The following is a 21,155-nucleotide window of genomic DNA, read 5'->3' on the forward strand; positions in this document are numbered from 1 at the left end:
ATTTGACATTAGTGTTGACTAGGTGTAAGGAAAAAAATTTAGTGCTTAATTGGGAAAAATGCCATTTCATGGTTAAATCAGGAATTGTATTAGGGCACATCGTCTCTTCAAAGGGTATAGAGGTAGACAAAGCCAAAGTTGACCTTATTAAGACTTTACAGTTCCCAAAAACCGTAAAAGAAATTAGGTCATTCCTAGGGCATCCAGGTTTTTACCGTCTATTTATTAAGGATTTTAGCTTGATTTCTAGACCTCTTTGTAATTTGCTTGCAAAAGATGTTAAGTTTGTCTTTGATGATGCTTGTTTAGAGGCTTTTGAGAAGCTTAAAACTTTACTCACTACTGCCTCGATAGTCCAGACACCTAACTGGAACCTACCCTTTGAGATTATGTGTGATTCTTCAGATTATGTTATAGGCGTCGTTTTAGGACAACGAGAAAACAAATTACTTCATGTGATTTATTATGCTAGCAAAACTCTGAATGATGCCCAAATGAACTACACAACTACCGAGAAGGAACTTTTAGCCATTGTGTTTTCCTTGGATAAGTTTAGGTCCTACCTATTAGGTTCTAAGATCATAATCTATACAGATCATGCTGCTTTGAAATACCTTTTATCTAAGAAGGATACCAAACCTAGGTTGATTAGATGGATCCTATTATTACAGGAATTTTCCCCAGACGTTAGAGACAAAAAGGGTGCAGAAAATGTAGTAGCAGATCACTTGTCTAGGCTAGTTGTTAGTTCCCCTAGTGATTCCCTTCCTATAAGGGATAGCTTTCCTGATGAACAATTGTTCTCTGTTTCCCAATCACCTTGGTATGCAAATATAGTGAATTATCTTGTTACTGGTCGAACCCCTCAACATTGGGGTAAGCAAGATCGTTCTAGGTTTTTAGCCGAGGTTAAGCATTTCTTTTGGGACGTTCCTTATCTGTTTAAGTATTGTCCGGACCAAATTATTAGGAGATGTGTATCTGAGAGTGACCAGTCTAGTATTATCTCCTTTTGTCATGAACATGCATGTGGGGGTCATTTTAGTGCTAAAAAGACTGCTGCTAAGATTTTGCAGTGTGGATTTTACTGGCCTTCGTTGTTTAAAGATTCCCATAGTCATTGTGTTTCTTGTGAACGTTGCCAGAAGTTAGGAACCATTTCCCGTAGAAATATGATGCCTTTGAACCCTATTTTAGTGATTGAGGTCTTTGATGTGTGGGGCATTGATTTTACGGGTCCATTTCCTATTTCGTTTGGTTATCTTTACATACTTGTCGTTTTAGACTATGTGTCTAAGTGGGTTGAGGCGGTTCCGTGTAGAACGAATGACCACAGGGTCGTAGTCCAGTTTTTGAAAGAGAATATACTTACACATTTTGGTACGCCGCGAGCTATAATTAGTGATGGAGGTTCACACTTTTGTAATAAACCGTTTTCTCTTTTAATGAAACAATACGGTATTACCCATAAAGTAGCAACCCTATATCACCCTCAGACTAGTGGTCAGGTAGAGGTTTCCAATAGGGAAATTAAACGTATTCTAGAGAAAACAATTAATCCAAATAGGAAAGACTGGTCGTCGAGGCTTACTGATGCCTTATGGGCTTACCGTACTGCGTTTAAGACACCCATTGGAATGTCACCTTATCGTTTAGTGTTTGGCAAGGCATGTCACCTGCCTGTTGAGTTAGAGCATCGAGCCTATTGGGCTATTAAGAACTTAAACTTTTCACTTGACAAGGCAGGAGCTCAAAGAAAGCTCCATCTCAATGAGTTGGACGAGATTCGTAGAGATGCATACGATAGTGCTAAGGAGTATAAGAACAAAATGAAACTTGTGCATGATATGAATATTTTACGAAAGTCATTTTCTCCAGGTCAAAAAGTTCTTCTGTATGACACTCGTTTGCATCTATTCCCCGGGAAGTTGCGCTCTCGGTGGACCGGTCCTTTTGTGGTCCATACTGTTTTTCCTCATGGCGCTGTTGAGATTGAGACACCAGATGGTAGTAGTTTTTCGAAGGTTAACAGTCAACGATTGAAGCCCTTTTTAGAGCCTTTTCCTACAGGTGATGTTGAGGAGGACCCTTTGGAGTATGCTTAGTTTTAAGACTTTTGATGCTTCATACTTTGTATTTACAATTATTACTTTTGAAAATCTACTTGTTGCAATATTTTAGAATCAAATTAAACAAGAAAATTGCATAAATATAAGTATTGGTTTAATCACTTTGAACTTGGAAAATAGTGGAATCTTAGCCTCAGTGTTTCTTTTAGTATTGATATCATCTTTGATTGAGTTTGCTATAACTTTTAGTGAGTTTTCTATTTTAATATTAGGATTTAAGTCTAATTAATATCCTTCACAAGTCTGAGAATCGAACCACTTTTACCACTATCTACAAATCACATCAATGCTTTGGCGCGGAGATGTGGCCGGCAAGGTTTTCCATTGGCACAGTGGTGCGGCTGCCATGTTGGCATGCCTTGGCGCGGAGATGTGGCTGGCATGGTTGGCATGCCTTGGCGCGGAGATGTGGCTGGCATGGTTTTCCATTGGCACAGTGGTGCGGCTGGCATGGTTGGAATGCCTTGGCGCGGTAGCATGAGAATTAGGGTTTGGCATAGATGATGTCGGTCAATGTTAAAGGTTCTGTCGTGGAACATGACACATAAAAAAAAGGTACCCTTGTAATTCTTACGTAGGCAGGCTGATCGATTCAATAAATGTGCTAATGATCGTAGTGACGTCATGTCAGATGTGCGGTTTTACGATTTTAACCCTAAGCTAAAAACCACCATCAATACCTACGTAAACATCACTCTTAAAAAGAACAAACTGATTTGCCACAAACACTAACTTAAACCCGTTCTTAACAAGCACAGGACCAAAAATCAGTTTTTTGCGCATTTCAGGAGCATGTAGAACATTTGTTAGAGTTACCTTCTTTTCGAAAGTGAACTTGAGAATCACATTTCCTTTCTCTGGAATATGTGCAGTGGATGCATTTCCCATGTATAGAGGCTCGTCGTTCTCGACCTTCTCATAAGTAGCAAACATACTAAGATCGGCGCATACATGACGAGTAACACTAGTGTCAATCTACCAATCATTTGTGTTGCTTACCATGTTCACTTCAGAGATAACGAAGCATCTATACTTGTGACTTTCTATAGAACAAGACTCAGTATCTAAGTTCTGCAAGCCATCACTAACCAAAGCAACGAGATTCGATGGTACGCCTTCGACAAATGATGCTTTTGATTTGTTCTTCTTATTTTGGTTTTCCTTCTCATTCTTGGTGTGAAAGTCTCTGGGATAATGTCCAGGCTTACCACAGTTGTAGCAATCCCTATCGAACCTCCTTCTCTTTTTTTTGTTCTTCTTCTTGGAAGAGTCATTGTGCTTACACTTTCCATCGAACCTCCTTTTTTTTTCTTTGTTCTTCTTCTTGGAAGAGTCATTGTGCTTACGATTTTCCTTACTACTTTTGGTCCCTTCCTCAACTACATGCACCTTGGATTTTTCAGAAGTAACTTCATTTTTCTTCTCGGTGTTGTAACTTTCTTCTTCCACTTGAAGCCGAAATACTTCCAACTTCATTTCCTTAGTTTTGTGTTTAAGATAATTCTTAATTTCTTTCCATGAGGGTAGAAGCTTTTCAATCAGAGCTGCGACTTGAAATGACTCACTCAAAATCATCATATCTTCCTTTAATTCATGTAGTATGATCTGAAACTTTTGTACTTGGTTCATAACGAAAGTCCCATCCACCATTTTGAAGTCCAAAAACCTTGTTGCGATGAACTTATTAATCCCTGCAAATTTAGTCTTATACTTTTTCTCAAGCGAGTCTCAAACTTCCTTTGCGGTCTTCAATGGTATTGGTAAACTCCATATAGAGAGTCCTCCAAGGAATTAAGTATGTAGTTCTTACAAAGGAAGTCAGAATGTTCCCAGGCTTCTATGACAGATACATGATTCTCATCTTCATTCTCTTGAAGTACCGGAGGATTATCATCCAAGTATCTGGCCGATCCCAAAGTAGTAAAGAAGAATAGCATCTTAACTTGTCATTGCTTGAAATCCACACTACCAAATTTTTCTGGTTTTTCGACAAAGTGAGAAGAGCATTTGTTGGACATAGAGATACAACATTGTTACTAGAGGAACCATTAGCAGCATTTGTTTCATTCGCCATTGTCTGAAATCAAAGACCCAATCAGTGACTAACTCTTGAAATTCTGGAATGCTACAATTTTATGAACCAATATACCCATTGTGTAATGATTATTGATAAAATTAAGGCATTAAAACATGGGCATCCAAGCAGTCCAACAACTAAACCAATAGAATGCAGAATTTCAATTATGACATTATACCATATATACGTATTCAAGAACAAACATGATACCGCAACCATTATTGATACATGTGTATCCGCACTCCTTTAAAGAACTTAGTTAACCTCAAGCTAAGTTGAGGAAGAATCATGTTCTAAGCAGGAATCCTTGTTTAGGCAGAATTCCTAGTTAGGGAAAAGTTTTATTTTAGGCAATACTCTTAGTTTAGGAAATATATTCATAATAGAAGTCCTTGGTCGGCTGAGTACGTTGAAGGCTATAAATAGAGGGTATTGGCTAATAGCTATGCTAGATACAGAAAACCTGTAGAAAGCTTGGAAAAATATTTGTGCAAGCTAGCGAAGAGTTTAAGGTTGATCCACTGTTTAGAGAGATTGTAAGCGTAACAAAGAGGGTTTTTATTGTTCATAATCTAGAGAAGATATTTTTTCTTCGAATTACTTTCTTGTGTCTCTGTTTTCTAAGTCTTTTCGTTTATTATTATTTTGAATTCCGCCTCTATAATAATAGCTACCAAGGTAAAGGAATCGAATGTATCAAGTTAGTACCAGGAGCAAAGTTAGTTTCTAGGGTAGATCCCTGTGGTTTATGGTTTTCACTAGATCTCTCTACATAAAGCTTGGTTGGGTACTCGAGAAGCTAGAAGAAGTTAGGAGAAAAAGAGGATCAAGGATGACAAAGTCAGCTTCTAAGCAAAGCGAACCACAAACTACGGAAGAAAAGGTTGTTGTGCTGCAAACAGACATGAAGTCAATTTAAGCTACCCTTAAGGAATTGGGTGAATGTATTCGTTCTCATACACCCAAGGCGAAGGCGAAGAAAAAGACTACGTCTACACCTGAAGCTTCAGAAGAAGATGACGATGATGAAGATGGGGAAGAAGAGGACGAAGAAGAAAAAGAAGGTGAGTTTCTTAAACGTTATACTTCAACTTAACTTCATAGTAAAAATCTGAAAATTGATTTCCGTGTTGATATTCCAATTTATGATGGAAGTGCCGACATAGAGAAATTGTATGATTGGATTAAACGTCTAGAGACATATTTTTATTTCTTTTAATATGGTTCAAAGTAAAAGATTGCTTTCGCGGCATTGAAGCTACAAAAGCATGCTCTAACATGGTGGAAAGTTTATCAAAGACAAAACCTAGGTAAGGGAGTGTTGTTGTGGATAAGATTCAAGGCAGTTGTAAGGAAACAGTTTTATCCGGTTGGCTACCTTGAGGAGAGATGGTTCAAGCGGTACAACTTGAAGAAGACCTACAACCAAACCGTGCAAGAATATACTTCGGAATTTCAGAATCAAGCTATGATTTTGGATTTAGACTTGGGAGATTATGTTATCTATATGAAGTATATCTCCGGGTTCCATGAGTATATACGAAAGGAGTTGGAGATTTTTCAGTAGATATTATTGCTGAAGCAAGTATAAAAGCTAATGCTATTGAACGCGGGCTTAATAAAACTGACTCTAAGGGAAATTCCAAGGGAAAATCTATAGATACCACTGTGAAAGGAGGTGAAAGGAGCAAAGAAAAAAGGAAGTCTAGTGACACAAAAGGTTTGACTTGCACCCATTGCAAGCAAATAAGTCACGTTATTGACAAGTTTTGGGTAAAAAACCCTCATATAAAGACCAAAAGGATACAAAGGAAAGAAGCCAAGAAGGAATCACTAGTCGCTCAAACTCCAAAAGAAGTCCACGGAATAACGGAACCCAATTCAAAGCTCTCTCTTATGACAGGGACAAAGGAAAGACCTTTAAAAGATGATCCTAGGAAGAGACTCTTCATAGTGAAGATGCAAGTCAAAACATCATTAGTTGATGTTGTTATTGACCCGGGAAGTCAGAAGAATTTACTTTCATATTCTTTGGTACAGAAGTTGGGTTTGAAGACTTTCAAACATCCAAAACCCTATCCTTTAGAGTGGCTCCAAAAGGAAGGAAGGATGCAGGTTGGAGAGCAGTGTACATTCAAGTTTGATTTTGATGAGTCATACATTGATGAAGTAACATGCGACGTAGTACCCTTGGATGTCTGTCAAGTAGTACTAGGTAGTCCTTACCTATGTGATAGAGATGCAACTCTACATAGGAGGGAGCAAAAGTACACCTTCACCAAGAATGGAGAAAGTTTTGTGATTCGATCTACGGATTCTCCTCTGGAGGGAGAAAGCTTAATCACAACCACTCAGGCTAAGAGGTTGGTGAATGCTAGCACAAAGTTCATTCTCCTTGTAATCCGTTTCTTGAAGATAAGCCGAGTAGAGTTTGTTTGGAAGCCTTGTCTGCACAACAAGAAGGCGGCCTAGAAAGGTTGAGTTGAAGTATAAGGATTTATTTTCAGATGTCACGGGATTACCGCCAAAGAGGAGTGTGGAGAATGATATCATGTTGACCGGGGAGAGGTCTCTGCCTAATGTAGTTATTTACCGCATATACGTAGAGGAATCTGATGAGATAAAGAAACAAGTCCAGGAACTTCTAGAATTAGAAATGATAGTGCCAAGTGCTTCACCTTGTGGATCAGTTGTATTATTAGTACCAAAGAAATATGGAAGCTGGCGTATGTGTATTGATTATAGAGCATTGAATAAGATCACTATTAAGAATCGTTACCATCTACCTAGGATAGACGACATGATGGATCAGTTAGAAAAAACTCGAGTCTTTACAAAGTTAGATTTCAAATTCGGATACCACCAAGTGAGAGTCCGAGAAGATGACACATGGTAGACTGCTTTCAAAACCAAACAAGGCTTGTCTGAATGGTTAGTGATACCTTTTGGTTCGTGTAACGCTCCAGCGACGTTTATGTGTTTGATGAATGATTTGTTACGACCTTTTATAGAAGATTTTGTGATAGTTTACTTGGATGATATCATAATATACAGCAGAACTTGGGAAGAGCATCTCGTTCACGTTGAGAAGGTTTTTAAAGTGTTACATGAAGGCCAGCTAAAGTTGAACGGAAAGAAGAGTGAGTTTGGAAAGGAGGAGTTGGTATATCTCGGATTCATTGTTGGTTGTGGACAACGGAATATTGATCCAAGGAAGGTTGAAGTGATCACTAAGTAGCCTAGACCTAGTACTATAACTGAAATCAGGAGTTTCTTAGGGGCTTGCACATACTTGCGTAAGTTTATCCGGAATTTTTCGACTATTGTAGGACCATTACATGGTTTGACGGGAGCTAAGGCAAATTTTGAATGGCAGCAAACCCATGAAGACGCTTTTCACTTACTGAAAAGGAAGATTTCAGATGCACCATTGTTGGCATTGCCTAACTTACAACGTACTTTTGAAGTTGAGACCTATGCTTCTAACTATGCATTGGTAGGAGTGTTGTTACAGGATGGTAAACCAGTGGAGTACCATTCAGAATTGTTCTCAGGTGCTATTAAGAACTACGCACGTTATGACAAATAATTTCATGCTTTATGTCAACGTATCAAGCATTTACGAGTGTATCTATTAGGTAAAGAAGTAGTGGTACATTCAGATCACAAACCATTGGAGTATCTACACACTCAGATGAAACAACAACAAGCCTGGCACATGAAGTGGATGTTTTACTTGATGAGTTTCAACATTATCATTAAGTACAAGGATGGAGTAATAAACAAGTTGGCATATATGTTGTCTCGTCCACCAATTCGAGCATTAACGGTGGCCATGAGAATTCAGCCGATTGTTCCTCAAGAGTATGCATAGTCATACACATCTAGCAAAGACTTCAAGAAGGTGTTATAAGGTGTAAAGAGTGGTTTGTAAGGAGAGTTTGAACTCCGGGATGGATTGTTGTACAAGGGTCAATTACTTTGCATTCCAGAAGATGGAGATCGTTTGCAATGGTTAAGAGAGACACACACATCCTGAGTTGCTGTACACTTTGGGATGAATAAAAATCTTCTTAAACTTCGTTGTTATGTGTTTTGGCCAAAGATGCAAGATGATGTGGCTAAGTTGGTTAGATGGTGTAAGTTGTGCAGCACATCTAAACCTTCCAACAGGAAACGTGGGTTATATCTACCATTATCATTACCATCAAGACCTTGGGAGAGTATTTATGTGGATTTTCTTGGTGGGTTACCAAAGACCAAGTCTGGCTATGATTACTTGTTCATTGTGGTCGACCGATTCAGCAAGATGATCGCATTAATTCCATGTACAAAGACGGTAACGAGAGCCGGTGTAGCAAAGATCTTCTTTGAGCATGTCCGGAAGTATTTTGGGTTACCTACTTCGATTATTTCTGATAGGGATAGTCGATTCCTTAGTCACTTTTGGGATTCTTTATTGAAGATATGGACACTAGGTTGAAGAAAAGTAAAACTTTTCATCCACAAACAGACAGACAAACAGAAGTGGTCAACAGGACTATGGTTCACATGTTAAGGGGATATAATTATAAGCACCCTAAAACTTGTACGAGAGTTTACCATATCTACAATTTGCATTCAATAGAGCAGTTCATAGTTCTTCGGGAAAATCTCCTTTCGAGACGTGCTATGGTTACTTACCACCTAGTACTTTCGATCTAGTATTTTCTAGTGACACCTCAATGTGGGGAAAGTAATGAAGTGAACGACAAAAGGAATAAAAGTTCTTGGAGAAGATATCTCATATTCATGTGACTGTTGAAGCACAATTAAAGAAGTCACAAGCCAAATACAAAGAAAAGCATGACAAGCATCTTGTACCTTGTAATTTTGGTGTTGGTGACTTGGTATGGTTAAAATTAGGTAAGGAGCCACAGAAGGAGAAAGGTAAGAATTTGAAGCCATTGAGATATGGACTGTTTTGTATCCTCGGTCGAATTGGTGACAATGACTTTCGTCTAGATCTGCCACCTTATTTAGGAATGTACTCAGTTATAAATGCCAAATACTTGAAGTTATTTGAGCCACCATTACTAGATGATGACAGTGACGACACTATGATCTTACCACGAGTAGAAGATTTATGGTTTGATAGAGAGGAACCACTCAAGGAAGACCGCGTATTGGAGCGAAGAGTGACTAAAACACGACAAGGAGAGAAAGAGGTTTTTCTAATTGAGTGTACAAGGCCAAGTGGTTTAACAAGGAAAAGGGGACTCTCGAGTTCCCTAACCTTCATTTTTAACTCTCACAGGAGTTCAAGTTCTTAAAAGGGGGACCCATGATACAAGTGTATCCGTACTCCTTTAGGGAACTTAGTTAACCTCAAGCTAAGTTGAGGGAAGAATCCTATTCTAGGCATATGAAGAATTCCTAGTTAGGGAAGAGTTTTGTTTTAGGCAATACTCTTTGTTTAGGAAATAAATTCATAATAGAAGTCCTTGGTCGACTGAGTACGATGAAGGCTATAAATAGAGGGATTTGGCTAATAGCTAAGGACATATACTAGATACAGAAAACCTAGAGAAAGCTTGGGACAATATTTGTGTAAGCTAGCGAACATTTTAAGGTTGATCCAATGTTTAGAGAGATTGTGAGCGTAACAAAGAGGGAATTGTAATCGTTCTCTTGGTCATAATCTAGAGAAGATATTTTTTCTTCGAGTTACTTTCTTGTGTCTCTGTTTTCTAAGTATTTTCGTATATTATTATTCTGAATTCCGCCTCTATAATAATAGCTTCCAAGGTAAAGGGATCAAACCTATCAAATATGTACAGTATACCACTAAGAATAAGTTATTATTTGAATTTCAGAACCTATTGAAATGTGACCAGGAATTTAATAATATTCAAGATCACAACCATGTCGCAAGTAGCCAATAATGATTAAGAAAACGTACACCACTACTGTGTAGTATGTTCAACATTGTTAATCATTCCATATCCACTACTTATAATAAGAAGTCAACGATTCAAATCACACATACAATCTAACTGTGTAGTATGATATAGGAAACTCATAATCATTGTATTACCACCGAACTTACAATAATAGATAACAAAGTAGTATACGATCAAAGATTTATATAACCAATTCTGAAGTACTGCTTTGTAGAATATAATCAAAAATTAAATAAAATATATCAAATTTTTAAGATTGCTGGAAAATTTATATATCAATCTTGGTTACTACTGCACCATTTGAAGTGTTCCAATTACTTAGTACCAATTTTGTCTCAATTCAACCACATTCTTAGACAAAAATCAAGCACTTTGACTGTTAATCATAGATAAAGTTTACAAAATGGTTTGTAAACTATGTCTATGATTTCATAATTTTCAATACCATCATTGCACTGGTATTTCAATAAGACTCCAAACCTGATACATGCACTGATATACGTAATTCTAAACAGATAGAAAATATAGAGATGCAAAGTAAACAATGAAAACAAAGCAGAAAACAAACAAACTCTTTGTGTATTGATGCGAGTGATCTATTTACTTAAGATATTTAATTCCATCTATATAATTTTGTTACAGGTTAATGGCATATCTCTCCAGCATTCAACAATACCTCGATATTTTTCGCAGCACTTCGATAACACCGAATTAGTGAACACAAATGTGTAGCACAAATTCTCTCATTCTAGAAAGGTTTCAATGAAAATTTCAAAGTAAATATTTTTGTGTTTCTCCCTCTCGAGAAGAAGGGTTTTTAAAGCATTGAAACAACATGATGGTTTAAGCGAAACAGTCTGTTTTCAATTGGGACGTAACTGTTGAGATATGTCTGTTGGGTACACACATTTTTATTCACTACTTCAATTAGGATTTGGGGGACCCATACAAAATCCATATTTCCTAGAGTTACATTAAGTGTGCGTGAAATCAGGCTGCCCAGTGCTCAGTCACCTGCCAATTATGCTCTTGTCAACCATATTTCTAACACTGGGGTACTTTTCTCCCTCTTGTAGATGATTTTTTTGTTGTTGAAGCATTGTGGATGATGCCTTGACACTGTTTCTATGTCTTTTTTAACCGTTAAAACAAAGAAAAAAAGATACATACTGTAGTTTTCATATTTCTTTGTAACGTTTGTTAGTTTTGTTTTTATACTGAGAAACAATTCGTTTTTAACAGTTTGATTTTTATGTTCAAATAAAAGTCTTCTATATTATACAAACTAAGGTTAACAACTTAATTAGTTCAGATAAAGGTGCGGTCAAGATTTGTCTAGGGATATTAATCAATGGTTGTAGTTTCCAAAGAAACAACAGTGACACACAATATCGCTAATGAAGTCATGTACATTAACTTGAACCATATAAAAAAACCAAATTTTTTTTTAGGTTTGTTCAATCATTTCTCTCTTTCTCGTTTTTTTCTCTCCTCATGGTCCATTTTCATTATTAGTTTTGTCCCAAGTTTTCCTCTATCCTTCCACGCTCAACGCTAATTCTTTTGTTTTATTCCTTTTCAAGGCACTCAAACATTATCACCGAAAAACTCTTGTAGAATTAAATGAACCACCAACGTTGTTTTCTTCGTTGTTTGGATCGAAATTAAAAGTTGAGTTATCATCTCAATTTCTTAGAAATTAGATATGTTATATAGAAGGAGACAACTTCTGCTTATGATGAAGTTTATTAGTGTTATGAGAGTGTTACCTCCAAAATTTCAGATCTTTATTCTTTTAATCATAATACAGTCATTTCAATGGTATCACGTACGGGTTCTATAGTTGATACGGGTGAAACATATTAATCACAATTGCTTAGTAACTTTATCCTTCCTGGAACGTTTAACTTTAGTGCTAACACCAATGTATCGTTACCTTACTCAATATTTTAACTAGATTTTCTAGTACTGTATACATTACCGTAGATACCTATTTGCGCTAACGAAAAACATACTATTACCATAATTGTTAATCATAAATCTAAGCCTGATTAAATATTTAAGATTTTGCAAATATCACTGTTGTTTGTATCGTCTATAAAATAGATGGAGAGCCTGCTAATTAAGCCCGTCTATCCCGTGAAGGAAGATTCCAGAAGTTTCCACACGTATTGTTGCCCAAGTTAGGTTGCACATCAAGTTTATATCCAAATTAGGGTTACATAAACTATATAAATACATATATCGTAAACCTTGAAGAGATATAAAATTCTAGGTTAGCTAACCCGAAGAAATGCCAATGCAATACATACATTAATAAAATTTCTCTCGACGGGATTCCTCCGTGGATGTAGGCACAACTCGTCGAACCACGTTAAATTCTTTGTCTCTAATTTTCATCTTTAATTCGTTTTATAACCCTAGTTTTTCATCATCATCATAATCATCAAATCAATCGTGTTTAGTGCCTAGAAGTAATTTTAGTTACAAACATTGGCGTCGACTAAGGGGATTCATGTAAAACAATTGTGTTTTGACATTGAGAAAAGTGTGGAAGAAATCATGCGCGGATTCCATGAAAAATCAGCAGAAAAACAAAAAAAAAATTATTCTCACGAAGTGTTGCGAAAATAGTTGAAGAAAGTGTTGCGAGGTTGAAGAAAACGTTGCGGAAGTTTGAGAAACCGTTGCGAAGTAGTTGAAAAAATTGTTTCCAAAACAGTAGCAAAAGAAACCTTCTCCACGCCAAGCCGCTTCAAGCCTAGCCAAGCTGTTCGAACCGCTCAGAGCATAAGCCAAGCAGCTGGCTCATTAACTGGTCCAGCCAAGGTCCAACCAGATCCAACCGATCTGGTTATGCTTCGGGTCCAACCGGTTCATCAACGGTTTAACCTGACCAAACCGAACCTGTCCAACCAGTTCACACATCAGCAGTGTCAGTCCAATCAGTTACTCGACCTGTTACGTCGGTGTCTAGTCAACTGAGTCTGGCTCGAGTCACATGATTCGTCGATTCAATTCACTATTTTGTTTCTTCTATATCTTCTTCGTTTAAAGTCAGAATTGAGTGATTTTTGGCTCATGGCGATCTTATTACAATTTCTTACAACATGGAGTCAAAAATCCATGTCTTTGAAAAACATTTATGTGCACTTGGAGAAGCAACATGATCGAGTTCGAGGTTCGTGGATAGCAACTGATCGAGTTAAAAGTTCGTTGGATTTGTTGCTCGAAGTTTGTCAACGACATGATCCATTGAAGATATTGTAGATGAGGATTACTTAGACCCTCCAATATTTATCCTTGCATCACATCACAAGCAACTAAAGCCTCACCTTTTACGTGAGCACTTAAGCCTTGCTTTTATTGCAAGCATAAAATCTCGCCTTGCACGCGAGTATAAAGACTTACACAGATGTAAGTACGAAGTCTCGTCTCTACCACGAGCCCAATGCCCGATGTTGGTCCAAAGACTCGTACCCATCACAAGCAACATCCATCCTGCCCGAGCAGCAAGCACTACAACCTTGTTATGTTGCGAGCAAAAAGCCTTGCCATATCCGCAAGCACGCATATTACATTCAACTCAAGACTCGACTAGATATCGAGCATCACAAGTCCACTACGTGGCAAAAATTCTCGCCAAAAATTTCGTTGCACGTTATCACAGTTGGGGGCGTCTTTGTAATATCTCTACAAATGCTTGAGGGAGAGTTACGTCATCAATGGTCGATGCAGAAGAAAAAACAAAATTATTAATATAATGACCCGTCCCTCCACCGATGTTGTCCCCACTTATCCACTGCGGTTATCCGGCAGTGTGGGGTTTTCAACGGGTATCGCTGCGGTAATCCGGCAGAAACTTCTCAGATGGTCACCCATTCCTGGATTGATCCCGCTCGACCATGCTTAACTGAAGAGTTTTCTTTCAACTCTAGATCCAAATTTGCTGAAAAGGCCTCGGTGTTAGGGAAGGACAAACCATTACTTATATTCCATTTGGCCAACCACTGCCGAATATTGGGTATTACGATACCAGCACCTTAAATTGGAGCCGTCCTCCGCTCCAAAATATATAGTCAAGCCCAGATCTCCGAAGTTCCCTGCCCCTCATGAGACAAGCACATGGAACAACCCCGTCCAGCGTACCCTCCCACCCTCGGCAGGTAACCCGTCGTTGGCTCTGATATCAAACTGTAACACCCCAAATTTCGGACCTGGATTCCAACCCAAATCCAAACCCAAAACCCGAAATGCTACATCTAATATCAAGACCATACATACACACTTGGACCAAGCCCAAACGACTAATTCTTTGTCTAATCTTTATTTATGTTTCAGAAATTCTATCGCAGCGGATACATAAAAATTCTTTTAGGAAGATCTAACTGTTACCTTGACATGAATTTTAATCCATATGAACCCTAGAAAACTCTAGTTTAGCATAAAAATTAATTTCACCGTTAAACATTTCAGATTCAATCCAAAAGTGTCACGTTTTTTAGGAACAAATGTAAAACAGAAACATACATCAGTTCACTCCAAGAATTTTACTGAACACAATTCAAATCCAAAAATTATTCTGGTTATAAAATATAAATCCTAACTCAATATAAAAAAAATTAAAAAAAAATATAATGCTAGTCATAATTTTTTTATAATTTTTATTTTATCTTAAGGAATTTTTGACCACAGTCAAACGCGTAGTTGATCAGTACTGCAGAAAAGCAAAACAGAGATAGTCCATTTTGTAAAAATCATATAAAAATCACTCACAAATCAAAATCAGCTTTGGTTTACCATTTTAGGAAAAAAAATATCTTAAAGTTTAAGAGAGACACCAAAGCCTTTTTTTTAATAGGAAAAGAAAATTCATTCATAAGCTTTAGAAAAGGTTTACATTGAGTTCATCTCTTATTAGAGATTTTAACCAAAGTGGAAACTCTGAGTTCCAGTATCATCATATCTAAAATTCCTATCTCTCTTTGCTAAAATATTAGCTACTTCATTGGACTCTCTGTGCACAAAAGTGCATTTCCAACTTGCAAAACTATCTAATAAACTCCTGCAATCCTGGATTACATTATTATTTCTCCAATAGACAGATCCTAAACTACCATTGATAGCATTTACTACATTCAGACAGTATCCCTCTAAATGTAATTTCTGAACTGCTTCAGCTTTTTCCCACCTAATAGCTGCTAGTGCTGTCAAAGCCTCATCCTGCTCCTCATCATTAGTTATTCCATGGATTGATTATGCACCCCCACATAAACCTGCATCATTAAAAGATATTGGTACAATTCCCATATGCTTATTTTCTTTTGTAAAAGATGCATCAAAAATGAATTTCTGAAACTCAAGATCTGGTAAGCTCCATGGTGATACTATTCTGCTGTGGCTTGCTGTATTTTTATTTTCCAATAATCTCACAGAGTTAGCATTCCATTCACTAATATCTTTATTCACCTGATTAACCAGGTTATTCACCTGCACTTGAGCATTGTTAAACACCACATTACATCTTAGGTTCCAATTTTCCATATAGAAAAACTGACAAACTAAATATATTTCCTATGAGACTCCCCATTGTTGTTATTTGGAGCAAACCAGCTAGCAATCCGTTCCTGCAAGTTCATATTACTCATATTTCCAGCTCTAAAGAAAACCACAGTCTTTTTGTGGTGTCACATTCAACAAAGAGATAATTCAAAGTTTCAGTATCCCTGTTACAGAGAAAACATTCACTAGGTATAGAAGCAACATACCTAGATAATTTACTTCTAACAGAGACACAATTAAGCATGCATTTCCACAAAAAGTGCTTAATTTTATGTGGTAGATCAAGCTTCCACATAGACTTCCAGGAAAAATTAACATTTTCACTTCCATGAATATCCATCATGAAACATTTATAGGCTGACTTAACACTAAACTTCCCATTATGAGTTGGTTTCCATCTGAGGATATCCTTACCGGATGGCAAATGTCACTAACTGTGTCCCTATCAAAAAGACAGTTTAGAGTATGTTTATCCCACTGCTTAGTTTCCTGATTAATTGTTTTCATATGAATGGAAGAGAAATTTGCATTAAGACCATTATATCCACTAGGTACCCACTTATCTTTCCAAATTTCAATAGAAGAACCATCTCCCACCTCCCAACAATAGTGTTTCCTAATCAATTTTATCCCCCTGCAAATACCCTTCCATATCCAAGACACAAAAACATTATTTGTAGTATGTAAAGGATTAGAACCAAAGAAATACTTATGACACAAAATCTGGATCCATAAGGCATCTGGTTCATTAAGCAATCTCCAAGCCAATTTGGCCAGCAGAGCAGTATTAAGGTGTTCAGTTTTCCTTATATTAAAAACTGCAAGTTCAATGTGTTTAGCAATATTATCCCAATTAATAAAGTATCCTCCTTTAGTAGAACCTTTCTTGTTTTGGCATATGAAATACTGATAGATGATGAGAAGCTAATGTTCCTAAAGTGGATTTAATAAGAATTGTCTTCTCAGGTTGATTCAAATACTTTTCCTGCCAAAAATCTAACTTACTATCACATGCTTCTCCTAAATTCTTAAAGATCTCCATTTTATTCCTTTGTAACAACAGAGGGACCCCTAGATATTTATCAGCAAGCCCAAGATTCTTAATTTTAAGGATGGATAAAATGTGAGATTTAGTCCTAGGATCAGTTTTAGGACTAAAAGCTAACCTTGACTAATCAAAATTAATAGCTTGACCAGAGTACTTACTGAACTTATCTAATATGTTCTCTAAATCTTAGCTCCTTCGACAGTAGCCTTAGAAAACACAAGACAGTTATCAGCAAAAAACAAATGACTAACAGAATGTGCAGAAGTGGTAAACTTGATACCTTGAATATTATTTTTAGCCTCTGCATCAATGAGAATTTTAGAAAGAACATCCATAAAAATGATAAACAAGTAAGATGACAAGGGGTCTCCCTGTCTAAGACCCCTTGTAGGATAGTAAACCTCACGTGAGGCTCTATTTAGCAATATTGAAGTGGACACAGTAGGTATACATTGCTCTATTAGATTGCACCAATGCTTATGAAATCCAAGTTTCTTCAAAATATCTATTAGGAACTGCCATTCTATTCTATCAAAGGCCTTTGGCATGTCTAATTTGATCGCCATAAGACCAGACTTGGTTTTGTTTTTCCTCATAGTATCAAAAATTTCATGTGCAATAACTATATTATCAGTTATCTTCCTAGATGAAAGAAAAACAGCTTGATATGGTGAAATGAACTTGTCCATAACAGTTTTAAGCCTACTAGCAAGAAGCTTAGAAATAATTTTGTAACTCACATTACTTAGACTAATAGGCCTAAATTCATATGGGGTTTTAGGAGCATTACTCTTAGGAAATAAAAACACAAAGTTATGATTCATTTGTTAAGCATATGCCCAGAGTGAAAGAAACTTTTAACTATAACAACTGTGTCAGGACCTACAATCTCCCACATCTGTTGATAGAACCCAGGTGGATACCCATCTGGTCCAGGGCTAGTCCAAGGCCGCATTTTCCAAACAATGGCCTTAATTTCCTCATCAGTAGGAGGACTGATAAGAAAACCATTTAATGTAGCAGTAATGCAAGGAGTAAGAATATCTTCAAAACCCCTATCTCTAGGAGGATTAGAAGTTCTACTAATTTTACTGAAATGACATCTAAGTTCAGCAACAATCATGTTTTTATTAGTTAACCACACACCAATACTACTTTGCAAGCAACCAATTTGGGTTCTTCTCTTCCTATAATTAACTTTATCATGAAAATATTTTGTATTTTGATCATCAAAAGTTAACACATTTTCTTTAGCTCTTTGCATGTAATAATCCTGCCTAACACCATACCAATATTTTAGAGAATATTCAAGACTTTTTTTTTCTCATTAATACTAACACTATCATGCATATTAGAGGATATATCTTCAAGCTGTTTTTGAATAGCATTAATATGAGTTTGAAAATTGCCAAAAAAATTCATATTCCAACTCCTAAAAGCTATCTTCACATTATACAAACATTTTGCATACTTATAAGCTTTGGACCCCTTTCCACAGTGTTCCAATTACTAGCTATGACATCTCTACAGGTATTATTACTAAGCCAACATCTATTAAACCTAAGTGGTCTTCTAGATGTGTTATCTTCCCTAGATGTAACTAAGAGAACAGGTGTGTGGTCACTGGCAACTTCCACCAAATGATAAACTATAGCTTTGGGTAAAAATTCAAGCCAATCAGAGTTAGTTAGGACTCTGTCTAATCTCTCAAGAATAAGAGCTTCTCCACTTCTATGGTTACACCAAGTGAAAGTATTACCAATGAAATTAAGATCAGTAAGGCCAAGATTGTCAAGATGGTGTTTGACATTATCTAACTGTCTTTGAGGAATGTTGTTGCCACCAACTTTTTCCTCTTGTCTAATTATAAAGTTCAAACCTCCTACAATAACCCAAGGACAATTATATCTAGTAGCTAAATTTTCTAAGTAATCCCACTGCCTCTCCCATCCTATATCATCCAAAGCACTATACATAGAGTTAATGAGTGTATGACCACTTCTAGAATCCATATTTACTAAAATAGAGATGCAATTAATGTTCATATCAACAACATCTATATTTATACCATCTTTCCATGGCATAAAAAGGCCACCAGAAGCACCAATTGGGTCTACATACAAGTAATTCATGTAATTGTACCCATAAGTAAATTTAACCATCTTGACCTGCAGGTTTTAGTTTCTGACAAGAAGATTATATCAGGATCATTAGCTCTAATCAATTCACCTAGGTGTTTTCTAGTATTCTCGTTACCAAAGCCTTGGACATTCCAAGCAAGAATTTTCATTTTCAGAAATCTAGGTTTATCAGGGGATCTAATTTCTAGGTCAAGGAAACACTGAAACGGACAAAAATTGCAATCCACCCAGTAAATTTAAAATCAACAACTAAAAACATGGAAAACAGAAGTATTACTGCACAAATAATCTAAAATTGAGGAAAGAATAAGCGGGAGATTGACCTGTTTTGCTGCACTCCTTAGCGTTTCAGTAGATGGTGGGTGATTGGTTCCTTCACTTCTCCCCTCATTATCAGCATCTATCATGTTCAAATCTTCGCCAGAAAAGGTTGGATTGTGATTTGCATCATGATAAACTCTACCAGTCTGAATAATTTGGTGTCCAGCACAGTTTGCTAGAGGATTATCTAGAATAACATAGTTATCTTCAATTCCAGAGTCGTGGGTTCTCTTAGCCCTTCTCGGATCCGAACCATCATCTGAATCTTGACCCGGCCCACTAGAAGATCCAAAATGCTCCTCCACTGCTCCATTCTTCTCTTTACTTTTCTCAAAAGCTTCTACCATATGAGCGTGTTCAGCATAAAAATCTTCAAACTCTTTATTTGTTAATCCATAAATAAAAATCTTCCAAGCAATATCCTCACATTTCTAATCATCATGCTCAATAACATAGCAGTGAGGGGTCGTCTTTGGCTGCTTTTCAAAATGATATTTGACCCAGACCTTCTGTTTAGCTGCATTAAAAATCCAAACACCTCTCTTCAATGGCTCTCTTAAGTCAACCAAGATCTTAGCCGTCACCACCCTACCCCTGATTGTAACACACTTCTTCCCATCTACTTCAACCAATTGGCCAATGTCTTGTGCCATCTTCTCAATTATACCATCATCAGTATGTTCCAGTGCAAGGTTACGAAAAATCACCGAAAAGATATGGTGAGTGAAAGTATAGTTTTCCAATGGGATTGAGTTATCATACTCTCGTAGCACAAATAACATGAAATTAATCACCCATGGGATTCTCTTGAAGACTTCTTGCTTATCTTTCTCATTTCTAAACTTGAAAACAAAGAGATTTCGACCCATAACTTTCATTTCCACTCTTTTATATTGTCTCCAAATGATGTTGATTTCTTTCTTCACGTCATCAGGCTCAATAGTGTCTTTGTGAATAATCTTTCCAATAAGACAATTATTCCACTTGTTAGCTGCTTTATCTATCTCAGAAACTGAGATCAAGCTACTTCTCACATCCCTAACCTGATTGAGATTGAGATTAGCATTCTGCATTCTTCTTGTTAACGCTGCCACTTGCAAGTTGTTTGGGTGAGACATGTTTTTGCAGTTTTTTCTTATTTTGTTACTTTCTTTTGATTTTTGCAGGAAAGTCTTCTCCAGAACCAGCTTTATAGTTTTTCCTTTAGGGTTAGGGTTTAACCTTTTTTCTTCCATGTTTCCAAAATTATCCTGTTGACCCAGCTCATACCCAGTAAACTCTAGAAGATTTTTCGGAATGAAATTGATCTATGACTTGGAAATGTTTTTCAAATTTTCAAACTCCATAGATTGCGCTTTCTTCTTCGGAGCATTACCCATTTTACCCTCGAGAGTTTTGATTCTGCAACTGCGATTTTGTGTAGAAGACACCTTATCGATCATAGAAGAAGAGTAATGATGATAATTCGTAGCAAACCTCATGTTATTTGACAAATAAACCACACATAACACCAAAAACACCACTGTTTTTTGGGCTCCAACTATTCTTGCGAATTTGAACATATCCATGAAAGATACAAGATTTACCAGTAAGACAAGGGGAGATTGAAAATCTCCTTCACCATTGTTGTACAAACGACCACTGGATCACCACTAAAACACTACTGAAGAGCTTCAAAAACAGGAAGAAAATTTTAGTGCCACATTATTACAAAGAAAAATTCTAATATTTCTAAAACAAAAGAGAAAAAACCAGAACCACATTTCTAATTAAGGATCGAAACAAACTCATAATACTAAGAAAACATAAAACATGATTGAATAAGATAACCCGAAGAAGAGACTTGATAAAAGGATCTTAGATTTTAGATGATCATTGAGATTTTTGAAAACCGATTTGTATTACTGGGATGACTCAAAAATTCGCCCGATTCGC

General features: G+C 36.8%; 1 protein-coding gene across 1 annotated transcript; it reads right to left on the minus strand.

Moving 5' to 3' along the window:
• Positions 1-19,651: 19,651 nt before the first annotated feature.
• Positions 19,652-20,338, minus strand: LOC113324333. The gene has a single exon (XM_026572649.1). It carries the CDS (start codon positions 20,336-20,338, stop codon positions 19,652-19,654), a length of 687 nt encoding a protein of 228 aa, XP_026428434.1.
• Positions 20,339-21,155: the final 817 nt, after the last annotated feature.

The sequence above is a fragment of the Papaver somniferum genome, chromosome 11 (genome assembly GCF_003573695.1).
Source record: "Papaver somniferum cultivar HN1 chromosome 11, ASM357369v1, whole genome shotgun sequence".
NCBI classification, from domain to species: Eukaryota; Viridiplantae; Streptophyta; class Magnoliopsida; order Ranunculales; family Papaveraceae; genus Papaver; species Papaver somniferum.

What these genes read in the sequence shown, in the direction of transcription:
- LOC113324333 (XM_026572649.1), bottom strand. Translation starts at nt 20,338, where the DNA reads ATGTCTCACCCAAACAACTTGCAAGTGGCAGCGTTAACAAGAAGAATG.